Source organism: Sylvia atricapilla, chromosome 4 (assembly GCF_009819655.1).
Source record: "Sylvia atricapilla isolate bSylAtr1 chromosome 4, bSylAtr1.pri, whole genome shotgun sequence".
Classification (NCBI taxonomy): Eukaryota; Metazoa; Chordata; class Aves; order Passeriformes; family Sylviidae; genus Sylvia; species Sylvia atricapilla.
In genome coordinates this window covers 17481962-17506592 of record NC_089143.1, presented here as the reverse complement: position 1 = coordinate 17506592, position 24631 = coordinate 17481962, and the positions used below count along the sequence as shown (strand labels likewise).

At 40.1% G+C, this 24631-nt stretch overlaps 1 protein-coding gene across 9 annotated transcripts in view; it reads right to left on the bottom strand.

Moving 5' to 3' along the window:
- The window catches only part of LDB2 (LIM domain binding 2), a 210310-nt gene extending 195564 nt beyond the window's left edge, over positions 1 to 14746 (bottom strand). The window contains exons 1-2 of one of the 9 annotated variants that reach the window (XM_066317198.1): positions 14505 to 14738; positions 14321 to 14396 (exon numbers count right to left, since the gene is read on the bottom strand). In XM_066317198.1, coding sequence (XP_066173295.1) covers positions 14321 to 14380 — 60 coding nt within the window. In that variant the 5' untranslated portion in view covers positions 14381 to 14396; positions 14505 to 14738. Of the gene's footprint in view, positions 1 to 14320 lie in introns of all 9 variants that reach the window. The other 8 variants (XM_066317200.1, XM_066317199.1, XM_066317201.1 and 5 more) reach the window with 8 other exon arrangements.
- Positions 14747 to 24631: the final 9885 nt, after the last annotated feature.

The following is a 24631-nucleotide window of genomic DNA, read 5'->3' as shown; positions in this document are numbered from 1 at the left end:
TATTTAAAAGCATAAATAAAAATCTTAATAGATCCCAGATGTTTCATTTCCTCCAGCCCTTGTCAGTGATTGAGTTGGTGCTGATGTAGATGATTTTTTAAGATCAGTGGTCAGTTTGATGCTGAAAAAGCTTCAGATGTCTGGGAATTTCAAATGCAATTCCTAGAAATAAATAAATCATTAAGTACAACTGTGAATGCAAGTGGCTGTTATTTTGTAAACGTATTTTATGGCCTGAAATGCACCCACAGGTTTTAAATACAACTGAGTGTGAAACAGACAGTAACATTTTGTCAAGATATATAAAACCTTGTAGATATAATTATTTCAATCTCATTTTCTTAGCAAAAGAACTCAAAGGTTCATAGACATAACAAATTGAAGGAATCCATACCTTATAGGCTGCTGCAATATTGAAGCTAATGAAGAACTTGCTATTTATTTAAGCAGAGCTCAGATTTGCTAGCTGCATCCATTTTTCACTTCTTAAACCAGCAAGTTACCATTTACCATACCAAGCAAATAAAGCACTGTACAGAAAACGTGCCTACAAAAACAAGCTGCTGAGCTCAGTAACTCAAGTCATGTTGCCACACACAAGTTTGCAAGTCCAGTGAGCAGCTCAGTTCTCCCTCTCCTATTTTTACTGGGAGAAGTCCTTAGTCTCCCAAATGAAAATGGGGCTGGGGGGCTGCAGCTCATATTTAGCTTGTACAGACACATGATGTGTGCACTTGACGTCATAAAAATGCTGTAAGTCTGCCAGGTCAGCAGCCACAAACCCCAAATGCTGCCAGTTGCAGGCTGAGCAGACACTAAAAGGCTATGAATTTCATTTTATCATCCTTCCCTTTCCCAGTAAAGCAGTAGAAGCTAGCAGCTGCTGGAGAAAAATGCTGGAAAGTATTAACTGTGGACATCCAGGACTTGATTTTGATCAGTATTAAAATAATCCCAATGACAAATCTTGCAAAATTTGTTTTTATTAATACTGCTAACAATGTAGGCTTTGTAGTCCACTTTCAAAGAGTATGGATAAACTCACCTAAATTATGTACTTCATTCAGCCTGCCAGATCTACCTACTGTTCTGCTTTACGAGCCATACCTTTCTCTCCAGCTAAATTTCTGATTGAGAAAAGCTTCATTCGGTTTCTGTTACTTGTTTTGCTACACAACCACACTCCTTAATAATGAGTGCTCCTTGTTCTTAACCATGCTTTCTATTATAACCTTTTGCATTTTGTGAAATTGTAAGTGCAAACATAATACAAGTCCCTGAACATGCAGTTTTATTGCAGAGCCAACTATGGACAACACTGAAAAGCTGAATATTTCCAGTCCTTTTGGTAAATCCATTAGAATAGGTGGGTTCCACAAAACCAAGGTTTTGCTGTTCTAGTTTCTACACCTTGTTCTAGCACTTTCGTATACAGGACCAAATGCTCATTTCACTGCCTTAAAGAGGAAATCTTTGCATGGTATAAGAAGCTGCCGTTACAAGATGAAACTGAAGCAAACCTAGGAAGCTTCTGATAGAGGAGAAGATTTTTTTTTTTTTTTTTTTTTTAATCACAACAGCTCCACTAGCCTACAAATTATGTTATTTGCTATTGTGCATCTGTGTGTCATCAATCTCCAAGGAAGGGAAAGACTGCTCTCAATTTATGTTTCTCAGTTGACTCTTATAATCACACACAGTGTTCTCAACCTTAGTGCAGTTATTCTGGTAACAAAATTTGTACACCAGGTGGGTTTATCCATGTTCCCATGGTCCTAATAGTTTCATAGACTTCCTAATAATAATCTTGAAAATTATAGAGGTAATTGTGTTTCTAAAAAGCCATCCTCAGCAAAACTGGGAGAGTTCTTTCCTCTCAACAGGAAAAATATTTTAATAAAGCAGCTAGTATATGTCTTAAAAATGGAAAAAAAAAAAAAAAAAAGGCAGTTTAAAAATTTCACCCTTTTTTGATGCTGCCTTTAAATGTGGCATTAAACAAAGCTAAGGGAACTCTGGGGTCCACAGGTGACAAAAGGTGTGAAAACAGCATGGACACCGAGGAGGATCCACTGACAAGGATCCCTTGGTCCTGCAGCACTGCAATCTGGATAAAGCATTAATATTCATACTCTAGACCACAATTAGAAAGAAGGCTGGAGCTCTGTGCAACAGTGGGCCTAACCCAGCCGAGGTGCAGTGAACTGCTTCGCTGCCTTATTGAAATTCAGTCCATCTAATTGATACTGCAGAAGGCAGCAGCATAATGAAACAGAGCAGAGATCACTTCAGTAGTTTTATCAATCTATGCTCTCCTGCTCCTGACTAATATATAACCCCACACAGGACTTCACTCTTTCCAACTTCAAGCAATCCTAGGAATAGTTTAAGTTTCTATAATATGGTAACCATTAAGGTATTTCTATTAGATCACCATTCAGAAATGTATCAAGACTGACGACCTTCATTTGTATAACACCAAAAATGCATTGGTTTTGCTTAAGGCAGCCCAGTTTCTTTCAAAATGACAATTTAAAAAACACCTTTTCCTCAGATCCAGAATAAAATACTTATAACGACCTCATTTATAGGTGAGCAAATACAGATAATGTCTGTTAAAAAGCAAAATCTGTTAGACTCTGGGTAGTTTTGGTAGTTAGTAGTCTCCAAAAGGCAGCAGATGTGGGGACGGGGGAGGGGGAAGTTGATTTTGTCTTTTTAATATTCAAAGTGGGTCTGTTCTCACTGGCTAATTAAATCAGTAGAGTGCAAACAATAAAAGAAAAAAAATAAGTGTTGCCTTTCTTCCCTAGAACAACCTCCCTGATTCATCTCTACTTATTACACAAACTTAATTTATTACCAGACTTTACAATACTCCCTCCCCAAATCATCATGAAATAAGATACATATTCTACAGCACCAGTTCCCATCAAAAAGAATATGCTTGTCCTGTAGAATTTAAAATAAGATGTTTTTTCCACTACTAAGAAAATAATGGGCTTAGAATGAGATTCTTTGATTGATGTGAAACTACTGAAGAATCACACTTAAAAAACAATAGATTTAATAACAATATCAGATGTACAAATCAACCAGCAGAATGCTGCCTTAAATATATTTGTAGTTGCTTGGCAAAACCAGTAGATTTGCACAGGTGTGCTGAACTCCTTGAGAAGTAACAAAATGTATTAACATTAAACAGTCATCTTCGAAGAACTTAGACTATTATGGTACCTTCTAGTCAGGCAATTCTTTTTAGTGCATAAATACGTGTAATATCAATTTAAAACATTTATAACATCAAAATGACAATGGTATATATAGATTTGGATTTGAAAGTATTTTAAATACTACTACCAACTTTCAGCCTTTACTCGGTTACAATAATAAAAACATGTTGCAGATACAGACCAGAACTCCACTGTTCTAGCACTGTACAAGAACAGAAAAGGTGGTCCCAGCCCCAAGAACCTTATAGTAAAGGTGCACATCATGAAGACAAGGTCACATGAGCATCAGTAACCATCCAATTTTATGAGCATAAAGCTCAGCAAAGGATCAATATACCTGTGCATGAAATAAGGCAGATTGCACACCCTGAGTCCTGGGCTGCTGTAATGTCCCACACCATCAAGTTAAATGAAAGTTTGGGCATGTTTGTCTATGTATCATGTTTAAGTGACAGCACTGTGAACATACCTGAAAATAAGGGACAATAAAGTGTCTTAGGGGCAACACCCCTCAGATGCTCAGTATCATCGTGGAAGAAAACATTGACCTGTAAGATGTAACAAGTGACAACCAAGACACTAGATGGTACTGTGAGGCCCTGAGCATTTATAGATGCAGGGTCTTTCTAAGCTCCATGCACTATTGGCCTAATTTTAAGTTTAATGGTAATTTCTCAGCAAAATGCAACTTTATTGTAGTAAATTAACTGTCACAGTTGTAACACTGATCTATTTAACCCCAGACTCAGGGCTGTATGGACTTACCTGCTCATTGCCAAATGCTAAGTATAACCTAGCTGAAGCTACTGTTTAGCTATCATTCAAAACATACTCAGTATCAAAAAGTACTCTGCACCCTCCAAGCATTCTTCTGGTTAACCAAATGAGTGGTCTCAAACAAATAAAATATTTACTCTGTACTGCATCCAAAACCAGCGTTTCTTCATGCAATCTGACTGATGAGCAAACAGCAAAGCCATGGAGATAATAGCAGCAGGTCAGACTTAGCAAAATGATGCCTCAGCTTATGCCACTTAGCAGTAAAACACATGCTAGAAGGACACAAACAGAAATGAGCCCACTAACACCTAATTTAACTGTATCTTGAAAACACAGTATAGTAACCCAGCAAAGAGATTTCTGTTGGTATTTGTATGAAAGGACATTTGTCAACACCCATTAACCTCTGGCTTTTACCTGTTAGTTTTTTAAAAGATGCTTGTGTTGCTTCACAAGCCACAAGGTGTCACAGTGGCTCAAGTGGTAGGATTCTTGTCAGTCCAGACACGCAGGTTGTGGCTTCAGGTTACATACCAGCGCTAACACCACTCTGTACAAGAGAGTCTGTGCTACACCGCATATTTAGAAGTGCAGCCCTTTGGATGCAACTATGAGCCAAGATGCAACTCGGTTGCCTCAGGATGTTTTTTATATGGGCATTAAATAAGCTTACAGCACTGTCAGGGAGAGAAGTACTTGGTGTGCGGGCATCTTGACCAATCTTTTTACCTTGCATTATTAAACCTGCCAGCATTAGGAAGTACTGTAAAAGTTGAGCTAATAATTCATATCAAATAAAAAAAATTATGAATTCCACTTTGTTCTACTGAGGGTTTCTAGGAATTAGTAACAATTTATTTGAATGCACTAATTATTCAAATTTAAGACACACTTTTCCTCGTCTTTCATAACAAGCAGCGTGCTGTAAGCACACTAAATGTAATATTCTGCTAAGACTATATATTGTAGTTGGTCATATATTGTGTGTTACTGTTTTGCATCCTTGACTGGATGAGCACAGATGGAGCTAGAGTTTAAAATGCCAGGATCTCAGAAAATTTTTACCATTTTTCTAATGTAACTGCACACTAAGCAGCGTTCTGTTCCATGAAAAAATTATGCACATACATCATATTTACTGACTTGTAATTTTCCCGTTGCAACCAGCCATTGTTATTAATTTGCTTTACACTCATACACCAGTCAGTCCTCACTGCAAAGCAATCAGAGATTCTTCTTTGGTGTATTTAATTGCTAAGTATCCTGGTTCTATTTGAGAGGTAAGCTCAAAACAGGAAACACTGCCTCTCAGCTTAGACCATATAAAATAATGAAATTCTTTCAGTAATGGTTAATAAATTGAAATTTGCATTCTGCAATTATTTGTAGGAATAAAACTCCATTGATCAAACATTCATAGAAAAGCATAAAGAGCACAAACATAGCCAAAGCAAATTCACTGCTAAACTCAAGTGAATTGTCACGGAAATTTTTCATGTAGTATTTGTTGCACTCAGGTAATGAACATTTACCCAGTGTGTTGGCTTTTCATGTCCCATTATTCATGCCAACACATTCATTAAAATGGGCCTATGCTATTTAACATAATCAGCAGTGTGCATAGGTGTGGCCTTCAAGGAGTTATTACCACAGTTTACAGGCATGCTGTTCATAAATACAAGCAGAACCCCAGTCAGTGCAAAACGCCAAGCTTCCCAAAAATGTATGGTAATTTTTGCTGTGTAAAATGGATAGATGCATTATATAATGCATAATTGCATCACATTATATCTGAACTTCTAATTGTTTAAAATGATACTTTAAATCACATCAACAACATTATTACCTAATTAGCCTAAGGGTTAACTGATATTCCAGTGATTAAGTCTAGGTAGAAGCAATAGAGCTATTGCATTGCCTTCATCCACTACAGCAATAGGTATGGTTGCAACTGCACATCTCTATTCTGTGAATGTTTTCAACATCTTGGTATAGGGAAAAAAAGGTGGAGAAATGACTGCCAAAAGGAAGGAGGTCCCTCTTGCAACATGCTGAACAACAAAAATTATTTTCATTTGCTCTAAAGGAACTATTATATAGCAGGTTTTTTCCTTTCACATCATTGTTTTGCAAAGTAGAGTAACATGGTAACATTTTTGGTACTTAAACCGGCTAGAAGAATTATGGAAGATGGTGAGTGACATTAATCTGAAAAGGCAAGTTGCTATCAGAATGTGGGGGAGTAAAACAGACAGTTGTTAGGCCTTTCTCCACTGCCAAATGACCCATGCATGAGACGTTTGTTAACTGCAGGAATAAAACATAGCATTCTAGGTGTGAGGCATTGCATCTTCCCCTTTTCCACTTATTAAAGGCTGTCCTGGTTGCAAACCTAGAGGCAAAGCAGGTGTCACCCCTGCCTTGCTCACTTCACCCTGGAGCATGTCTAGTCACAGAAGATGGTTGGAAATGCTGGTACTGCTGACTGCCTTCCTAAGGGATGAAGTGTGGTGAAGGTGCTTCAGCATAAGAGGAAATAAAATTAAAAAGTTCCACTCTATTTACTTTCCTGTTTTCTGAGCATTTTCCTATTTTCACGTAACTATTGTATTTAAAGATTTAGAATATGACTACATTTTGTATAACATAGTCATTAATATCTCAGAAATCTCTTTGTAACCTGCTCTAGGACAGATGGCAGCTATTTGTCTGATAAAATCTTCTGCTAATGGCTGAGGCAAAACTACACAACTCGAACAAAAAAATCACAATAAGGTACATAAAATACTTCAAATGTAAAATGTGCTTAAAGTCATAATTTTCTCAATTTACTATTTTAGAAAATAACCTAACAAAAACGTAGTTAGGAAAAAACCAAATGTTTGAAAGTCCAAAAGGAAAGTAAAAAAAGTCCACTGCACATGTGATGTAAGACTGCACATATTAATACTCATACATAGTCAGTTGTTTTTTCCAGGTTTTTTTCTTAGTTTTTTAAGAATAAGCAAAGTGGATCTATGATTCAATCTATTCTTGAATCTGCTTTCATCAGAGGGTTCCAAATATGATCACTTTTATACACACATAATGTTTCTTTCTCCTCTGAATGTAACAGATAAGGTCATTCAGCCAGGCAATTCTTTTGGATGTTCTAGTCTGCAGCTGGCAGTTGGGTAAAATGCATGGAATATGGACGGATACTGAATCTGCTTTATGTGAATAATCTGATGTCAAAACTACACCGAGATTAGATTTCCCCCTCCCCTTTTTAACACACATACAAGCTCCTGCTCAGCTAACTAGGCTTTACAAACTTAGAATCAGGGAAGATGGATATCAACAGGTACTGCAGATCACGTGTGACAGATTTACAGCAATGTTCCAATTCATTAGGTGCTCTGAAGGATGTAAACTATTTGGTTTGCAGCTGACCAGGCAGTAGATTTAAGCACATTTAGAAACCTACGCAAAGCTATGGGCTTTACCGCATCAGTTCTGAGTTTGCAATTCCACTCTGGACAAGCACCTGAATGTGAATATTGACAACAGAAGGACCTCAGGGAGAAGTTCTAGTGTGATACTTCTATTTTGGCCACAGTTATCAGAGTTCTTCATAAAGAAGTAATCTGCTAATGCTCAAGTCTCATGCTTCAACCCAAACCATTTTGAGTCTGTGATTCAAGTCTCCATGCTGAGGATGGGAACAACCCCTGGCCAGAAGCTTCAGCATGAGCATGACTCCTTGACAATACTGTAGAAACATCAAGGTGACACCAAGACAACCTATGTCTCATGGAGAGGACAGCCTGTTGCTGTAAAATTTATGGCCTTTGCAAAGACTCTCCAGTACCAACAACTCTCAAATCCTGAAGAGGTGATAAGTGTAGAAACATACCAAGTCCTACTTCATGTTTAGTTCTGAAAAGTTCTCATTTCACCAGAGCAGTTGGGTTTTCACCAGCCTTTTAAGGCGTGAAAGTACTGGAGCTGTTTCCAGAGGTATCAGCTGTTCCCATACTGAGGTTTAGGTTCTGCGTGTGGGTCTAGTTGATTCCCTGTCATCTCAGAAGTACCAAGTGGACTATTCAGCCTAGATCAGTAATTTACAGGTTTTAGTTTAGTAGGGCATGGCTATCAACCACAATGTGATAGAAACAGTATTCTGACCATAAAGTGCCTTCTCTCTGAAATTCTGACAGTAACCAAACACAGAAATAATGTACCAGGGAAAAGAGTGATGCAGGCAGGCCTAGAGAAAAATATTTTAGCCAGGGTTTTGGGGATGTTTCTTTCACTACTAATTTTGTCTAATAAATAAGACCATTGAGAACTGGCCAACAGGTCCTGCCCTACCACAGTCTTTTTTGGAGACTAATCATCAGCCACTTTGGGGCAACCTTTTTCCTGCCATGACCACTCCTCTAAGGCATCAAGTAGCCCAGCAACAACTTCTGGAAAAAAGTACCTGGCAAAAGTGGGGATCTATCCTGACCTGTTTACACAGAACAGAGCAGGAAAGAAGGTTCTTCTTACAGAGGAAACAACTGAACAAAGTACCAGCATGGTTGAAATGAGTGTTTAAGTGTTTATAGCAGATATGCAACTTCTGGCAAAGAGATGCAAAAAAAAAAAAAAAAAAAAAAAATACCATTTGAAGTAAGAAGTCCAGCAAAAAATACTGCAAAGAGTTTAGCAATCTTACCCCTTTTTAAACAAAGAAAGGGCATGCACCAAATCCAAATTATTTTCTTTTTTATCTCATCTTGCAATCTTACTGCAGGCAAAACTCCAGCTTAAATAAGAGCACAGGACTGGCTCCTTGTTATGATCTCTATTTTGTCCTCTCTCACTAACCAACAGCTTCTATTTTTGAGACTAGATCTGCATAGTAAATCTTGTTTACATCAGGGAAAGACGAAGCTTAAGGTTTTTTCTAAGTGGATTTATGGGCTAAAGAGTAAAGAAAAAAAAAAAAAAAAAAGAAGAAGAATTGTAAAGGTCTCTTTATAGAAAATTATCTAGTAAGCATCAGAGTGATTGCAGGAGGGACCCATTCTTACACTTTTGCAGTGACTCCTTCTCCACCCTCACCAGCCCCTACTCCCAAATGCCAAATGTAGCATGTGTGCAGTTTCTATTCTATTACATGACTTTTCTGGGGGGGTGGGGGTGTGGGCAGGAGTAGCAAGAGATCCCTGATCGTAGAGCTAAGGATCAACATGTAAAGGAAGTAGAGTCTTTTTTTTCCTCCCCTGGCCTCATAAGAATTGTTAGTTTGTAACAATTTTAATTGAAAGCAGCTGCAACTGAATTTTTTGACGGTTAAAAAACATGTATGAAATAAAAGAAAATCAGTAAAAAAAGCCTTGAATCTATTCTGAAGTCAGTGTCTGCCTAAAGGCATTCAAGGGTTTTCTTTTAACACTGACCTTTTAGTTTCTGCAAAGCATGGTTCATAAGTACTCTCAAAATACGTTACTCATATTCCTAGAATTGTAAAGTATTAGTGTATTTGTGGGTGAAGGAATATTTCCTCAAAATTACTTTGAGACAGAAGTTTATATGTTTTCCCCTCAACAAAACAAACTCATTGGACAAACTCAGACTTATGTACACAATGTGAGAGATCTGTTTGCCATACTAAGTTGCTAGGCGAACAAACGTGATGTCACAACATAGATTTTTATGACTAATCTATTAAAAATGCATCAGGAAGGAGAAGATTATTTCATCAGATACCAATGTAAGGAAGAAAAAAAGAGACCTTCATTAAACTGCAGAAAATTTGTTTTGCTTTGATTGGCTTTAAATATTTGGTTGCGTATGAATGTCTGTGTAAGCTTCCAGTTCATTTAGCAGCTTTTAAATAATCATAATACCCTCCTTTATTTTCCTTTTAATTTTCTTTATATATTTTTCCATCATGAAATCTTTGTTATATTCACTATACAGTTTAATAGGAGTTTAATATCATTTGATTAAGCTGATTGTCTTTAAAACAAATATGCTACTAATCAAGGTTTCTAGTCACCCTTAAAACATTGCTCTCTTAGCCAGAGGGAAAGCTGTGTTTTTGCATCCAATGGTGATGTAAAGCATAATCTCTTGTAGTGACAGAGAGAGATACAGGTGAATTTAATTTATTGTGATACACAAAAGTTCTAACAATACAGGGGACTAAATAAACAAGTGAAAGGCTTGATACATTTCTTTGATTACTGACAATAAAGCAACGCCTCAAACTTTAAACTGTCAGCAACTTTAGGTGATCTATTCACAGCACACTGTAATGGTACTGAATAATTATATACAAGATATAATCACCTTTTTTTTTTTCTTTTAAGCATAAGCAATTTCAAATTATTAAAAATTAGAACAGAAAAGGATTTGCAACATCAAAGAGGAAAAGAGGTGCCTTTTTAAACATCAAGTTTTATGAAAAACAGAGACATTTACCTATGTTGTGTATTGCTACCTAGAACTTCAGAAACTGCTGATTATGCCACAACAGGATTCCTTTCTTGAAATGTTAAACTAATACAGATAGGAAAACATTAAGATAAAGTATGAGTATGAGTGAATGGGAATGAAATCCTGAAAACCACACACAGAGCAAGGAAACAGCTGCATTCTGTTTAACTAGAAGTTAATCAACTATGAGAGAAGTAAGCAAGATTTATCTTTATATCTGCCAGAGATTATTAAACATTTAAATATTCATTTTACTTCTTTAAATAGGGACTGTTGAAGCATTACAAAATGGCACTGGATGCTCCCCAAGTTTTATTAAGAAAGCATGTATTAATTTAGAAAAAAGTATTACCACATTAGATTTCTTTGAACAACTTTGAAGGAAGGTATGGTTTTCCTGGACACTGTTTAGTAACTCAGACTCTCTAATTTACTTTAGATCACATAAGAATTAGCTAGGTGGTGGACTTTTGCCAGTACTTACATCATAAAACCACCCCCTGCCTGGGTGTGATTGGAATTCTTCGCCTAAGACTGACCCTGAATTTAAAAAGGCAGTTGTAGGTTCTTTCTGAGGAGCCCATAAAGTTATAAGAAGTTTGGAGAGCAAAAGTTTGCACATCTAGCACAGGCTAAAGCTGTTAATTCTTTATTTTCATGACTTCCATTTCTTCCTAAAGAAAACAAGAACAACAAAGATAGCTATGCTGCATCTAAATGACCTTTCTTTATCACTCTGTACTTTGTCTGCTTAATACACCAAGCACATCCTTCACACTGAATGCTATCCTCTTCCACCCAATGCTGACAGAAACTGGAGTGGAAGCAGTCGATTTCTCAGGAAGGGTCCCCAAGCCCTGAACCATTTTGAGGACACTTCTACCTCCCCCAACACACCATCGACCTTGCTGCTGGGAGAGCAGGATTAGGAATAGCATTTACTGGTGGATTCCTCAGTGGTGTTGTGGTGTTTCTACCAGCTTGTCACCTTTTTTCTTTTTTTTTTTTTTTTTTAAATAATTTCTCACCTACCTGCAAGCTTTGGAGAACTACAGTGGGAAGGGAGAGGAGAAAACAGATAGACATGACATCCAGGTACTCCTTCCACAGGCTCTCCATCCATCCTCTGTACAACTTTATTAAATTATGTATGTTTTGCTCTGTCTTGAAACTTCCACCTCTGCAAGGGACAGCAGAGAATCTAGCTCTACAGGGTTAATAACAGCATTTTTATTTTTTATGAAACCAGCAAAATCCCAAAGGCTTTCCATGGATATATTTGGGATAACGGCTGTAGTTTGCCATTTTTTTTAATGCATCCTCATTTGCCACTGTCTCTCTGCACAAGTTGGGCCCACGTGGAATCTGCCAGCTTGCTACCCCCAGTCTTTTGGAGAGTTTCTTTGTAATTCCTTTCGCCTTAAGCGGCTTTGCCTGTGCTCACCTACCCCCTGGGGCTCGCAGAGCACAAGCAGCCTCCTTCAGAGACCAGTGCCTACATTATTCCAAAGACTGCCTGAAGAGAAAGGTTCAGGCAGAAAGCCTGTATCACCCAGATCACAGGCACATTCCTTCCATGACATACAGGGCTCTGGATTCAAAAAATTTAGAGCTAGTTATATATGCCCCAGAAGCCTTCACCTACCAATCTCAAACATGCTTGGAAGTGAATAAAATTAATGGGAAACTTCCACTTCTGACCTGCCCCAAAAGCCAGCATTGTTCTTTACAGACGGTCCACACCTAGTCACTCTAGTGTCCCAGGAAACTAGTTTAATTTTTTTTGTTGTTGTTGTTTATTATGGAGATGTTTTAGTAGGAAGATGAACGAGAAGGACTGAAGTTAGCTAGAAAACACATTTCAATGAGCAGCAATGCTTACAGCACAGAGCTTGTAAACTAAAAAAACAGAGAACCAGAATGTAAACACTGAACAATCACAAAGCAAAAGAATTTTTATTCTGAGCAAATAAAAAGAATGCTGGAGCATAAGGCCTTCATTAACTAAATACTGTCTGTCAAAGTAAAATTCTGCTGAAACCTAGCAAGGCACTCCTAGCAAGAAAGAGTGGGTTATTGCTTTTTGCCCACAACAAGCCATCTGAATCTGCAAAGCAAAAATTGCAATTAAAGGTGCAGAAGTTTAATTCAGCACACCTCAGCAACAAAAGTTTTTTCACAAGTCCCTCAAAAACTTTTCTAGTGTAACATCCATAAAGGACCTATAATCAGGAACTGGTCAATTATTAAAAGTACCACTAAAATCATATGTTAAAAGGATAAGTTAGCACTGACAGCTTTTAGAGCAGGTTGTATATAAAACCCTGACGAAATCACTCAGTGATACATACTTGCTCTCCTGACTTGAAAAACTCTTTAAGTTATTACATGAACATGTACAGGAATGCAAGGAGCAGACTTGCAAGACACTAACAAGAAGTAGCGAACAAACCCCACCAACCCCCTCATCCCAAACTGGCAGCGACTCTCTGCAGCCAACAACTTGGGGCAAAACCTGACAAACACTTGCCATGATTTGGGGAGTAAAGAGCGGCTTGGAGTTTTTAGCCAGCACAAAGTGTATTACCAATTACTCCCCAGCAATGTTCCAAGCCTGGCAGTGGAAACAGTGATAGAAAAGCAGTTACCCCGTGGCGGTGCCCAATCAGAAAGCAGGTCACATCTTGTTAGCTGTATCATATACGTTAAACGTCACAGATTTTCCATGGCTTAGCTGACAATTCAGGCATGTGTTGTTTTTTTTTTTTTATTTTATGATAACCTCATGTTATCTTAAAGAATCACAATACAACAAACAGATCAACCTGAGATCCTTCACCACGCTGCGTGTCACAAACCTGGCAGATATTTGCCACTATATAAAGCTGTTTACTATAAAAGATTCATACTTCTAAAAAGTCTTTTCAGGGCACCACTAATAAACTACTATGAAAAATTGCAGCCCCAAGAATGTTTGCTACACAGACACAGGGACAGAAATGCAGCCTGATTCACTTCAGCAGACTTGAAAAGTGTGCTTTACTTAACCCCATAAATAACAAGATGCAGCCCCCACTATTTTTTTTTTTATTATTATATTTTTTTAATGACAAAAGCATTTCCCTCTCCCATTCAGTATGTTCCTTGCAGTGGCTGATCTGGATTTCAAAGCCAGGGTGTATAAACCAGTAACACACTTTACAAAGCATAACCAACAGTGAATGTAGTTTACATTACTGGGTACTTTTGACAGCTATATGATAAAGTAGTGAACTGACCACCTCTCTTGCTACAAGCAACAGCATTCTAAATGTAAACACAAATTTCTCTTGTCGGTTGTCCCAAACGTGTTCTTTAAGAGTATCCTAGGAATAAGTTTTTAAAACTCTGCTCCTCTTTTCAGTTATCATCCATTTTTCATTTTAATGAGTTCACAGAACAAAACCAAAGAAACGTTCGTCTCTCCCCCTAAACCTGCAACATTCCAGAATTAATTTTGTGCAAAAGCCGAAGCAATACTTCACAATATTATAGCTGCAAATGCCAGCAGGACAGATCCCGAGCAAACAACACACTAAGGAAAGAAATTTTCTGAGAGCAGCGTTATAATCAATCCTGAAGTGCTGTACTGTAATTTCATGATTTCAGCCTAAACTGGTATCTCCTCAAAGAGTTGCTCTGCGTGGAAACATAATGAGGGATTACCCAATTAAACTACTAAATTAATTAGGGTTCATGCCTGCATATACTGTACTGCCTAGTGGGACGTTTCAGCTGGAATTCGGGCTGAAACCTACCACGGTCCATGCACAGGAAAACAAGGCTGGGGGACTTACCTCCGTCCGCGACTGCAGCCTCTTGTTCATTTCATATATTCGGTACTCTGGTTGCACCATGTATGGTGTGTGTCTCCTATAAAATGGGCCAAAAGGAGAAGAATAGAAAGGGTCATGTGGTGTGCTGGACATCTTGCCTGCTTGCAGAGATTCAAGCTACACAGAGTATCATCAACATCCATACAGAGCACATGGGCTGTGTGTTCTTCACAGTACAAAGTAGCGGCGCGCACACACACACACACATCCAGGCTGCACGCACTGGCTGGGGACTGCTGTGGGAGCCCGCTCCGGCGGAGACGGGCGGGGGGGTGGGGAGCGGGAGCGCACAGGCTCCAGACACGGAGAGGGAGGCTGGATAGCTTCAGGCACCGCCGCTCGGTTTTAAAGCAGCAGTTTCTGGAGGGGTCATTTCCTGTCCGCGCTGCCGACTAGTTCAGAAATGCCATCCCCCCCTCCTCTCCTCTCCTCTCCTCTCCTCTCCTCTCCTCTCCGCCTGGCAGAGGTGCGGGTTGGGGTTCGCTGTCCCCCCGCAGGCCCCCGCCGGAGCCGCGGCGGGCTCGTTAGCATATAGGTGGTTTAAAAGCTGCCTGAGCCAATCACCCCGCGGGTAATGTCAGAAATGTGATTACTACAAAATACATAAACACAGGCCACGGCCATCCCGCCGCGGGCAGCCGGCGCTTCCCCCGCGCCCGACGGCTCCCGCTGCCCGCCGCTCCGCGCTGCCCGGGGCACGGCAGGGAGGGCGGCCGGCACAAAGGAATAACCTCGCACGCCACACTTCACACAATGGAGAGCGCTCGGATGCCAGCCGCGGAAACCTCCCGGAAAATGGGGAAGCACAAAAGGGGCGGGTGGCAGAGCGGGACCCCCGGGCAAGCGCCGGCAGTGCCCTTCGGCCGGGGTCAGCCGTACGCAAATGGGTCATTTTAGACGCCGCTGTCCGGCGTAAAGGCGTCGGCAGCTAGATGGGAGACTGCTCCCGGTTTTCAGGATCATTGCTGGGCATAGATCCAGTAGCTGTTAGAGAGCGCTGCCAGTGAATATCTAACATTGGGGAAGGGGGGGTCCCGAGGGAGGAGGGGAGGGCAAGGGAAGGAGATCACCCCTCGGAGGTGAGGAATGAACTTTATCTGTTGAATCATACTTGCAGGAGAGTGCTGGGAGCGGACACCACGTGAGCGAAAAGTCCTCAAAATATAGAATAAACAAAATGGGCTCATGTGCTCAATGGGAAAGTGCCAGGTCTAGAAGGGGGGCGTTCAAATTACCTGTACGAAAAAGTCCTCTGAGCACAGACTGTGTCCTCATACACAGCTGTACAGGATCAGGTATTATTTACAGTACTGGATAAATGTAAAAACAACAATAAACAGCGCTGAATTAATCTCTCATGTAAATTCATTCAAGCAAATGGAACCACTCTAGGAACAGATTTAGTTAACTAATATGATTAAGAGAATAACAATCAGCTGCAGCCACAGCGGTTCTCAGTCGGAGTGCTCTGCAGGAACGCTGCGGGATCGCCCATTTCACAGACGGGGAAATCAAGGCACGCGCCATTACTTTTTCTAAATTTTTGTAATAGCCCCGAAAAATATTTGAGCATGATATGGCTTTACCCACTGTCAAAATTTTAATTCAAATCCGACTTGAGTGTAGGAATATTTTAAGACATATTTGAAAAATTCTAGTTTTCACTGGCATTTGGCTAATTGTGGAAAGTCTGACCTCTCTTTTCAGGAAAAAATATGAAATTTCACACTTGATATTCTACTGACCACTGATCGGAATCATAATTTATCTTTCCCCTACCGGTAGTTGTTTAGCAAAACTATTTCTGAATGTTATGGAATAACAGTTTCCATAAGAAGTGACGTATTGAGCTGTTTTTATAGACTTCCCACAGCTTCTGTCACTAAACAGAGAGACAACAGATAATACATGAGGAATGTCACTTCTCTCTTTAAGAGCACCCCAGCAATGTAGCAATACTGCACTGCCACTCCAGTACCATTACTGGAGGTGCTGAGTTTAATAAATAGCATGTGCAACATTTGGCTCAGTAGTGCTGCAGTGACTGTGACAGTGTTCTGCCAGGGTTTGCTGACCCCATGAAAAGTCTGCAACGTGGTCACATACCTACGAGAAAACTTCCCTGCACCTACCTTGTACTCTAAAAGGTCCCAACAAGGCTAAAAAAACCTGAAACCAAAATGACCAGAAAAAATAGACTTACAGCACTAATAAACACAGTATTTATAACCAAAGTATGACGTGCATTTAAAAATGTCAAAAAAAACCCAACCAGAAATCTACCAAGTTATGGATTTTACCTTCTTTGCAAAGCAAATCCAAAATATAACATTTGCCCAAGAAAGGGCACACTGTTCTCTATAATTAAAACGGTGGAATTTTGCATAGTTTGTAAGCTATTTCTGTTTTAAGGACTTTTTGATTAAGCTAAAATTCACTGTTTCACTGAAGTTAAACACAGAGATTATATTCGTATTGTTATTTTGGCTGAGGTGGGAGGAAAGGAAGGAGCAGTAGGATTTGCTTTCGTGAGTAGGAGCCCCAGATACTCCCCTCAACCCCCTTATAGGAGCTTCTGTGTACGGGTCTAGCACAAAGCAAAAATATGCAGTGATATTTTAATAATTCCCATTGATTAACTGGCAAATTATCCCACACCTACAGCCCACCAGCAAGAACCAAGTCCCAGGGTAGGAGCCTGCTAATTACAGGCTCCGGCAGCTCTTCCAGTTGCCTGTTATCATCTCGACTAGTCTGATGCGCAGAACAGTAAAACAGAAGGCAGAATCAAAGGAACATAAAGTTACAGGGATCCTGACACTGTCATCTTGATTCCCACTTGGATCTGCTGCCTTTTAAGTTTTGTGTGTGCTCTGAAGGCGTGGGTTAGGGGGCGTGCAGCCAGCCCCATTGCCTGGGCTGCTCCAAACCCCCTGCACCATTGTTGGCATCAAGCTGCTCCCCAGAGCGGCCCAGGGGTTGAAGGCAAATATCTGACCCAAGATTTAGGACAGCCAATAAATTCCTTAATCTGGAAAACAAGTTTAATGTGATCAAGGAAAAAGAAAAGAGGTGGAGGAAAGCAAAAGGAAGAGACTAGTCTTCCCAAATCTGAAAATGAGTCTATTCCTGTGCCTGTGCATATGCATGGCTCCCAACAGATGAGGAAACTGTGCAGAGTTGTCTTCGTGTGGGTGTAGGCACATGCAAATCCTGCTGCACCTCGAAGTGCTGAGACTTACACCAGCACCTGGAGGCCAGAAAGGAAGTGCTGGGACACGTCCTTGGTTCCCCAGTCCCCAAACCTGCACACTGCGTTGGCTTACCCTAACTGTGCCTGGATGCTGCACATGAACACGAGACAAGGCACCAGAGCAGAGAGGGACCAGGACACAGGCTTGTGATTCCCAGCTGGCTGGAAGTGTGTCTTTAGACCCCACCAGCAGACACAGAGCTGCGTTTTGTGTCCCTCTGGCGAGGCACTAACCACCACATAACCCCTCGACACCCCGAAGGAGGGCCGGGATAATCTGGCTGCTGTCTGGGTGCTGGATTGCCCTCTCCTGGGCAGAAACAGAAGGACCCACGCAAGTCAAGGACTCGCACTCTGGCAGCTCGGGTGGACAATTTCCCTTCATTTCACAGGGGAAAGCATGGATCTGGTGGAGCAGAAGCGTGCATGTCCTCTGCCTCTGCACCCACCTGTGTGATACCTGTAGCGCTACGGGCGGAAGGACCAAAAACCTACAGCAGAAACTTCCAGGGCAAAAGCAGGGAGCAAGAAAGGCTGAAGCAGAGCAGTTTGTTCACCTGCCCGTGCTGGAGCAGCTGGCACAGCCTGTACCGGGAGGGCTCCTGCGCTGCCACTGCCGCACCACGGCAGCGACAGCCCGGGAACAGAGCCCAGCCAAAAGCACCACGTGCGGCCGAGGCACAGCCCTCGCCTCGCCAGGCTGGCAATCGAAGCAGCTCGGAAGGCTGCGCTATTTTTAATAACCGCTTAAGTAATAATGATGATAATAATAATAATAATGTAGAAAAGCGATACAGCTGAAAATAGGTGTAATTGCTGTATTTATCCCTGGTATGTGTTGACTGTTCAGTTTCTGTCAGAAATCGGGTTTACAAGGATACATTTAAGGAGGTTTGTAGCTGTTGAAAGACAGTAAAGGAGTGATCGTAGTTAAAGACACATAGCATATGAAGAGATAAAAACTACAAGTACTTGAATATTGAGGATGCTCAAGTAAACAAGATTTGGTTTTTAAAAACTAACAACACTACGTTTTCAAACTATCCTTTGTTTATACAAAAGCCAAATAGCACTGAAGACTTCTGATGGAGTGGCCTTAGGTAAAAAAACAAAGCTGTTTTCCTGTGCATGCTCAAGAGTGACTAAATGAAATATGCTTATCAAAAGCTGGGATGCACAATGAAGAACCACCTGCAACACCCAACCATCTGTAACATATACTCAACTGCAGAGCTCAAACACAGATTTTGACAGGCTTCAGGTTACTTCCATTAATTTCTACAGCTATAGTGTACCAGATGCTTGCAATTTATAGCAAAAATAGAAGCTGTAATTTGTTTGCATTAAATATTCGTACATTGAAATAAAAATATATTCCAGAAAACAGTACCCTTTCACAGATAATTTGTAGACAGGAACCCAAATAAATCTGTTCAATCCATTGTTAAAAATATTGACTGAGCTCAGTGTACACTTCTAAACTTTTTCCATTTAGATTTTTTGTTGTTGTTGTGATAATTTTCATTTTCTGTCATTAATGAATGACATGATTGTTTTTATCAGAAGGGTTTTATTAAAAATCTGCCAGTGGGACTGACCAAAACTACTGTGTTTCAGAGTTTGTAATGGTGCAAGAAGGGTTCACATCTTTTAGATGCTTCAGGCTTTTTACAGACTCAAGCCTACCTTGCATAAATTACATATAATTATCACTCAATACAAATGAAAATTCTAAGAATTCTCTTCCCCTATTTAATCCTAGTAAATTAGTTACAGCTCCAGCCCTCACTAGTGATGCCAGAAGTACTTCTAAATTGATGATAACACAGAAGGGATTTTGAATATTTTTGAGTTCTTCAGTGTACAGAAGGTCTTTGTCCTCAATCAAAATGGATATTTAATTTTGTCTGGAAACTTTATGAATGCTCAGCTGAAAGCAGTCTTTGAGGAGCCTGCCCATGCCTGACTGAGCAGTCTGTCTGCTTTACTCATCCAGTACCTGCATGGTACCTGAAGGAGACAGGTGGGGGAAATAAACATGGAACAAACTTGAAGTGGTGAAAATCTTACCTTGATATTACGTTGATTGGCCACCTAAACCCAGCAAGATACACCAGACAAACTGCCCTACCATCTCTCTGACTAAGCTGCAGTAAGCCAGTGCTGTGTGCTTTAAGTGTCCTCCCTTTGTGCCATTGCAGAGGGATACTGGTCTGTAGGAGCTCCCAACTACAGTCCAACTCCTTGGCTCACAGGACACTCTTGCTTTAAGCCTGAGTGGCTCCATTTTGCTCCCCACCACGCTGTCAGTGCAGCACTTGAGTGGACAGTGGGCTTGGGCAGCCTCCACCCTCCACACCCATCACACCTGGGTGCTGGAACTACAAAGGACTTTGTGACCATGTGAAGGGGACTACTGTTAGGGGGAAATAGTGCTGGAGGGGAGGATGAGGTCTCTGGTGTGATGTATTCAGCCCTTGGCCTCCAGGGGAGCTTCTCTGGGCTGCAACAGCTTCCGGAGACCAAGGAATATCTGTCCATTGACAGTATCTTTCAGACTGGTAAAACAGCAAAGAGCTTGAACATACCTTGGTTTTGTTGTATCTCTGAGGACACCGTGAAGACTGCTTTCTAGAATCCAGCAGCCTCAACAACACTTATGTCTTGTTTTGTTCCATCGCCCTATTTTCCTTCATATTGCATATACCTGCCCATAACCCCTTTTGAATAGAATTCCTTTTCCATAAGCCATACCTGCCTTGGCAGCTTCCCACCGTATGTATTGGGTTTCCCCTCCCCCACCCCCTGCATGGGGCTACATGCTGCTGGAGTTTGGGGTGGATTGTCACTGGAGACTGGTGCTGGGAAGGACTGTTTGAAGCAACTAAGATTTTCCACTCAAAGTGCTCAGCAAGTTTTGCTGGGTCTGTTTTCCCTGAAGAAAGTGATGCTGAGGATGGTGAATCTAGAGCAGTCAAACAGGGGAAAGAAATGGATGAAATTCCTGTAATTTGCCTTTTGCAGCCATCTCCCAGCGGCTGAGGAAGAAAACAGCCTTCAGCAGCAGAAAAGACAGTGCTGCGGTTTATAGCATTGGCAGACAGCCAAAAAAAAAATCTCCAAAGAAGGGGTGGGGGAGGCTACAGGAGCAGACTATGGTCTGGCAGACTGACCCTCCAGCAAAAAATCAGGTCAGGAGAGAGGAAAGGGCCTGAAGTATCTGAGCCCATTTCTGATATACTAGTTTCCCTTACAGACAAGCTAAATATGAATTAAATGCAGGTGGCACAGTTACTCAGCTTGGATGTATTATGTAATGTTTTATTTCAAATTTCTTTAGTCTCAGTGCAAAGCAAGAATCATTATAACTACCCCTCAGTATAGTAAGAAATAAACAATGCTGGGCTTCAATACACTCTTTAAGCAACCCTTCCTCCCTAACCTGGGTCTTAGAACAGAAATGTGAACACGAAAATATTCTCATTTTGGCTAGTGGTTCACCTGAGATGTTCATTTTGCATTGCTTTTCCTACCTGGAAAAACTTAGTATTTCTTCTACATAACCAACTCCACCATACAGATTTACCTGTTACACACCTCACCCACTGCTCAACTTCCAGCGTATTTCAATTAGTTGAAAGATTACTTTTTAAAGGACTCAACTGGGAGCACTCAGCTTTGGAGGCATTTCAGTTGAGTGCTAATTAGCAACTAGCTGACTGTCAACTTTTCTTCTTCGAAGAGAGGGTAGGGTTGGTGATTCCCTTCTGAATTACCTGGCAATCAAATACATGTTGAAATTTATTCATTAACTTATAATAATCATCCCTAGCTTCTTTGGCAATTTTCATCTTCAAAGCACATTATAAACATTCACAGAGACACTGTGGTGATTAGCACTATGACAAAACTGTGCAACCTCCTGCATATAGGTCTCTGTCCTTATTCCACAGGTGTGGAAGGTAAGGGAGGGGTGAATGACTGAAGAAGTCAGTGGCAGAAATGGAGTTACACCTCAGGAAACTATGACTTTAGGATTTACATATGGATCTTGCACAGCAGAGATATACATACTAAGCAGAACAAGTCAGGGATGGACAGGAGAATTGCTGAGAAAGGGAATGATGCATAGAGAATTTCTGTGCCTGGTACCAAGGTGGGATTCATTTAAGAGTAATCTGGAACTTGTAACTATGTCCTTACCATGTAACTGAAACAAAGTCTCACCAAATCCTCGACTGCATTTACCATTGTCTTGAACCAACAGCAGTTCAAGACAGCAGTTGTCTTGAACCAACTGCTATGGCTTACTACAAAACATGCAGTGCCACTCTGTTTTGTTTATTCAGTTATTTTAACACAAAATCCCAACTGATTGCATAAAGAAATGTATATTGAAAAAATATTATTTACTACACAGTTGTTTTTTTTTCTTTTGGTCTTTTAGTTCACGTTTTTCATTCATACTCAATTTTTTGTAAAGATTTGATCATAAGCAACTTGATCTTAATTTGATCTTAGACCTTTTCACTTGCAAAACACAAGCCAAAACTTGCCAGGAAATGAAAGCATGCAGGATACAATCCATTGAGATTCTAGGACTGTTTCAGGTAATGTTTCAGGTAGTCTTTCCACTGCTTTAGACTGTACACTCAATACATGAAAAATGCAATCAGTTACTACCTGTATGCATATTTTGTAGACACAACATAATGTTTTTAATTTGACTTTTAAAATTTAAGTACATGTTATCATTTTAAATTTTATAATTTGAAATGTTACCGTGCTCTGCAGTGCTTGAATTTTGCCAAGACCTTGTATGGCTGCATAAATGTGAGTAAAATAACCAGGAGTTTTGCTTGGAAAATCTGATTATGCTGCAAGAGCAAAATGTTCCAGCTCATGAGGACGAAAGGCTGGCTGTGCCTCTCCTTTAAGTGAATAATGAGTTTGCACAGAAAAATAAAGTCGAAGGAAAATATATACTGAATACATCTTTATCTCCTGTATCTCACAGATTCTGTTCTTCTGACATCTCGTACCTTCCAGGTATGCTACTCAGTGATCTATATCCAAACAATGACCAAAAAATGAACATCTAATTCAGTATTTAAAACATGCCAGATGCATTTTAAACAAGTGTGGCATGCACATACCGCAGAGAGCATGGAAAGATGCAGACATCTCTGGAAAAGCAGCAGATCTGAGCTCCCTCTGACTGGAAGCTTGGCCCACATCAGGAACTACTGTCTCTCATGGAGACAGGACACCACCAACCAGCTGCTCAATGGCAGCAGCTGCATCTCCCACCTTCAACTCTCGTTGCTAGCTTTGATTTCTAATTCTAAGAGTACATTCTGCTCTCTGCTGTCTGTTGTCTTCCCAGCATCATCCCATTGCATGTACTCTGCAGCCATGTCATGGTGCATTTTATAGTGGCGTACGAAAACCCCACTGTTTTAACAAAAACACAATGTTTTGTGCATGAAGTACAACTTCATGGATTGTGGAACTCTAGTACATTTGCCCATATCTCTTTGCTGGTGGAGTATGAAGTTTGAAAGTTATTGATTAGAAAACTTCTAATTAGATGACAGAAAAAACCTTCACAGCACTTTTTTTGCTTGACATCCAGGGAACTGGCACAAGACTCTGCAGCATGCCTCCTTCAATGCAAGTATCCTAGTAAATATTGCCTTGATTTCAACATCTGGCTCGCATTAAATAAAACTACAGATGTGAATCCAATAAAGATAGAAATTCTGGAGGGAAGATAAAAGGCTTTAAATTAACCAGCAAGACATTTGTGTTCATTTGCTAAAGCCAAAAAAGCAAGTACAATTATCACAGGACCTGAATGTCTTAGCTAGAAATGGTAGCACAACATTGCCCGTTATTTGAAATACAACTCATCCTTAATGTGATATGAAATTCTGGACTGAATTCAGGCATTAAGATTCTAAGTCTCAATTCTAGTTTTTTGCATTTTTAAACTTGTAATCTTAATATTTGAGGAAAAGAATGAATGAAAGTGTTTGAGAAGGGCCATTTATTCAGCTAAAGAATTATGAATGTAACGAGGACAATTACAGGCCTGTTTTACATTAACAGCATGAGCACTGAAAATTTTCCAAGTCTTCATACAACCTTTGTATTTCATGTATGTGCATACATTATAATCAAACCCTAGTTAGTAATATGCATTGCATAGAGATCAAAACAAAGGAGGTACACACCTGGAGTTAGGTCTACACTGAAATATGCCATTGAAAAATCCCAAACATTTAAACCATTTCACATTTTGATGAACAGGGTTTCAACTTTCTGAGCTTCTTTGCATTATGGGCCAGACTGAAGTGTTTGCCAGACAAAGCTAACTTCACGTAGGGTTTTTTAGGGAAGTAATGAGAAGAACAATGGGATGGGGGTGTCAGGATGAGTACATGACCAGTGTGTGTAGTCAGGTTCATGGAAGGATATGTCCATGACTTGTGTCCTTGCTGCTACTATTGCTTTTTCCAGGTAAAGGGCATATGGTTTGTATATGATCTTCAGTCACATTTCCATTTGGTGGCTCAGGATTATCTGTATATTTTTAGGGAATACATCTGATGGCAAATAAGTCAAAAGCAATAATAGTTGTTTAAAGTATTCAATACTTAAGCTTCATTTTTATAAACTTGTAAAAGGTAATATTTTAAAATAAAGTTCCTTTGTTGAAAACTTGACTAATTTCTGTGCATTTGCTGCTTTTACCTCATACACTCTTCCCAGGTCTTACTTGTAAATATATGTGCTATGGCACAATTTTGGAAATCCTAAAATTCAAATTCAAATTAATGTCCTTGATTCAAAACAATCAAATTGAGTCACTGGGAAAATCTTTAGGGGAAAAGCAGGCTTTTATGAAGACAGAGATTGCACTTGTCATAGTCTCAGTGAGGCAATGAGGCTGTAATATAAAAAGGAGAGACCCCTCTGCCTCATCTTCCAAAATGTTTATTTACATGTAGTTCAGG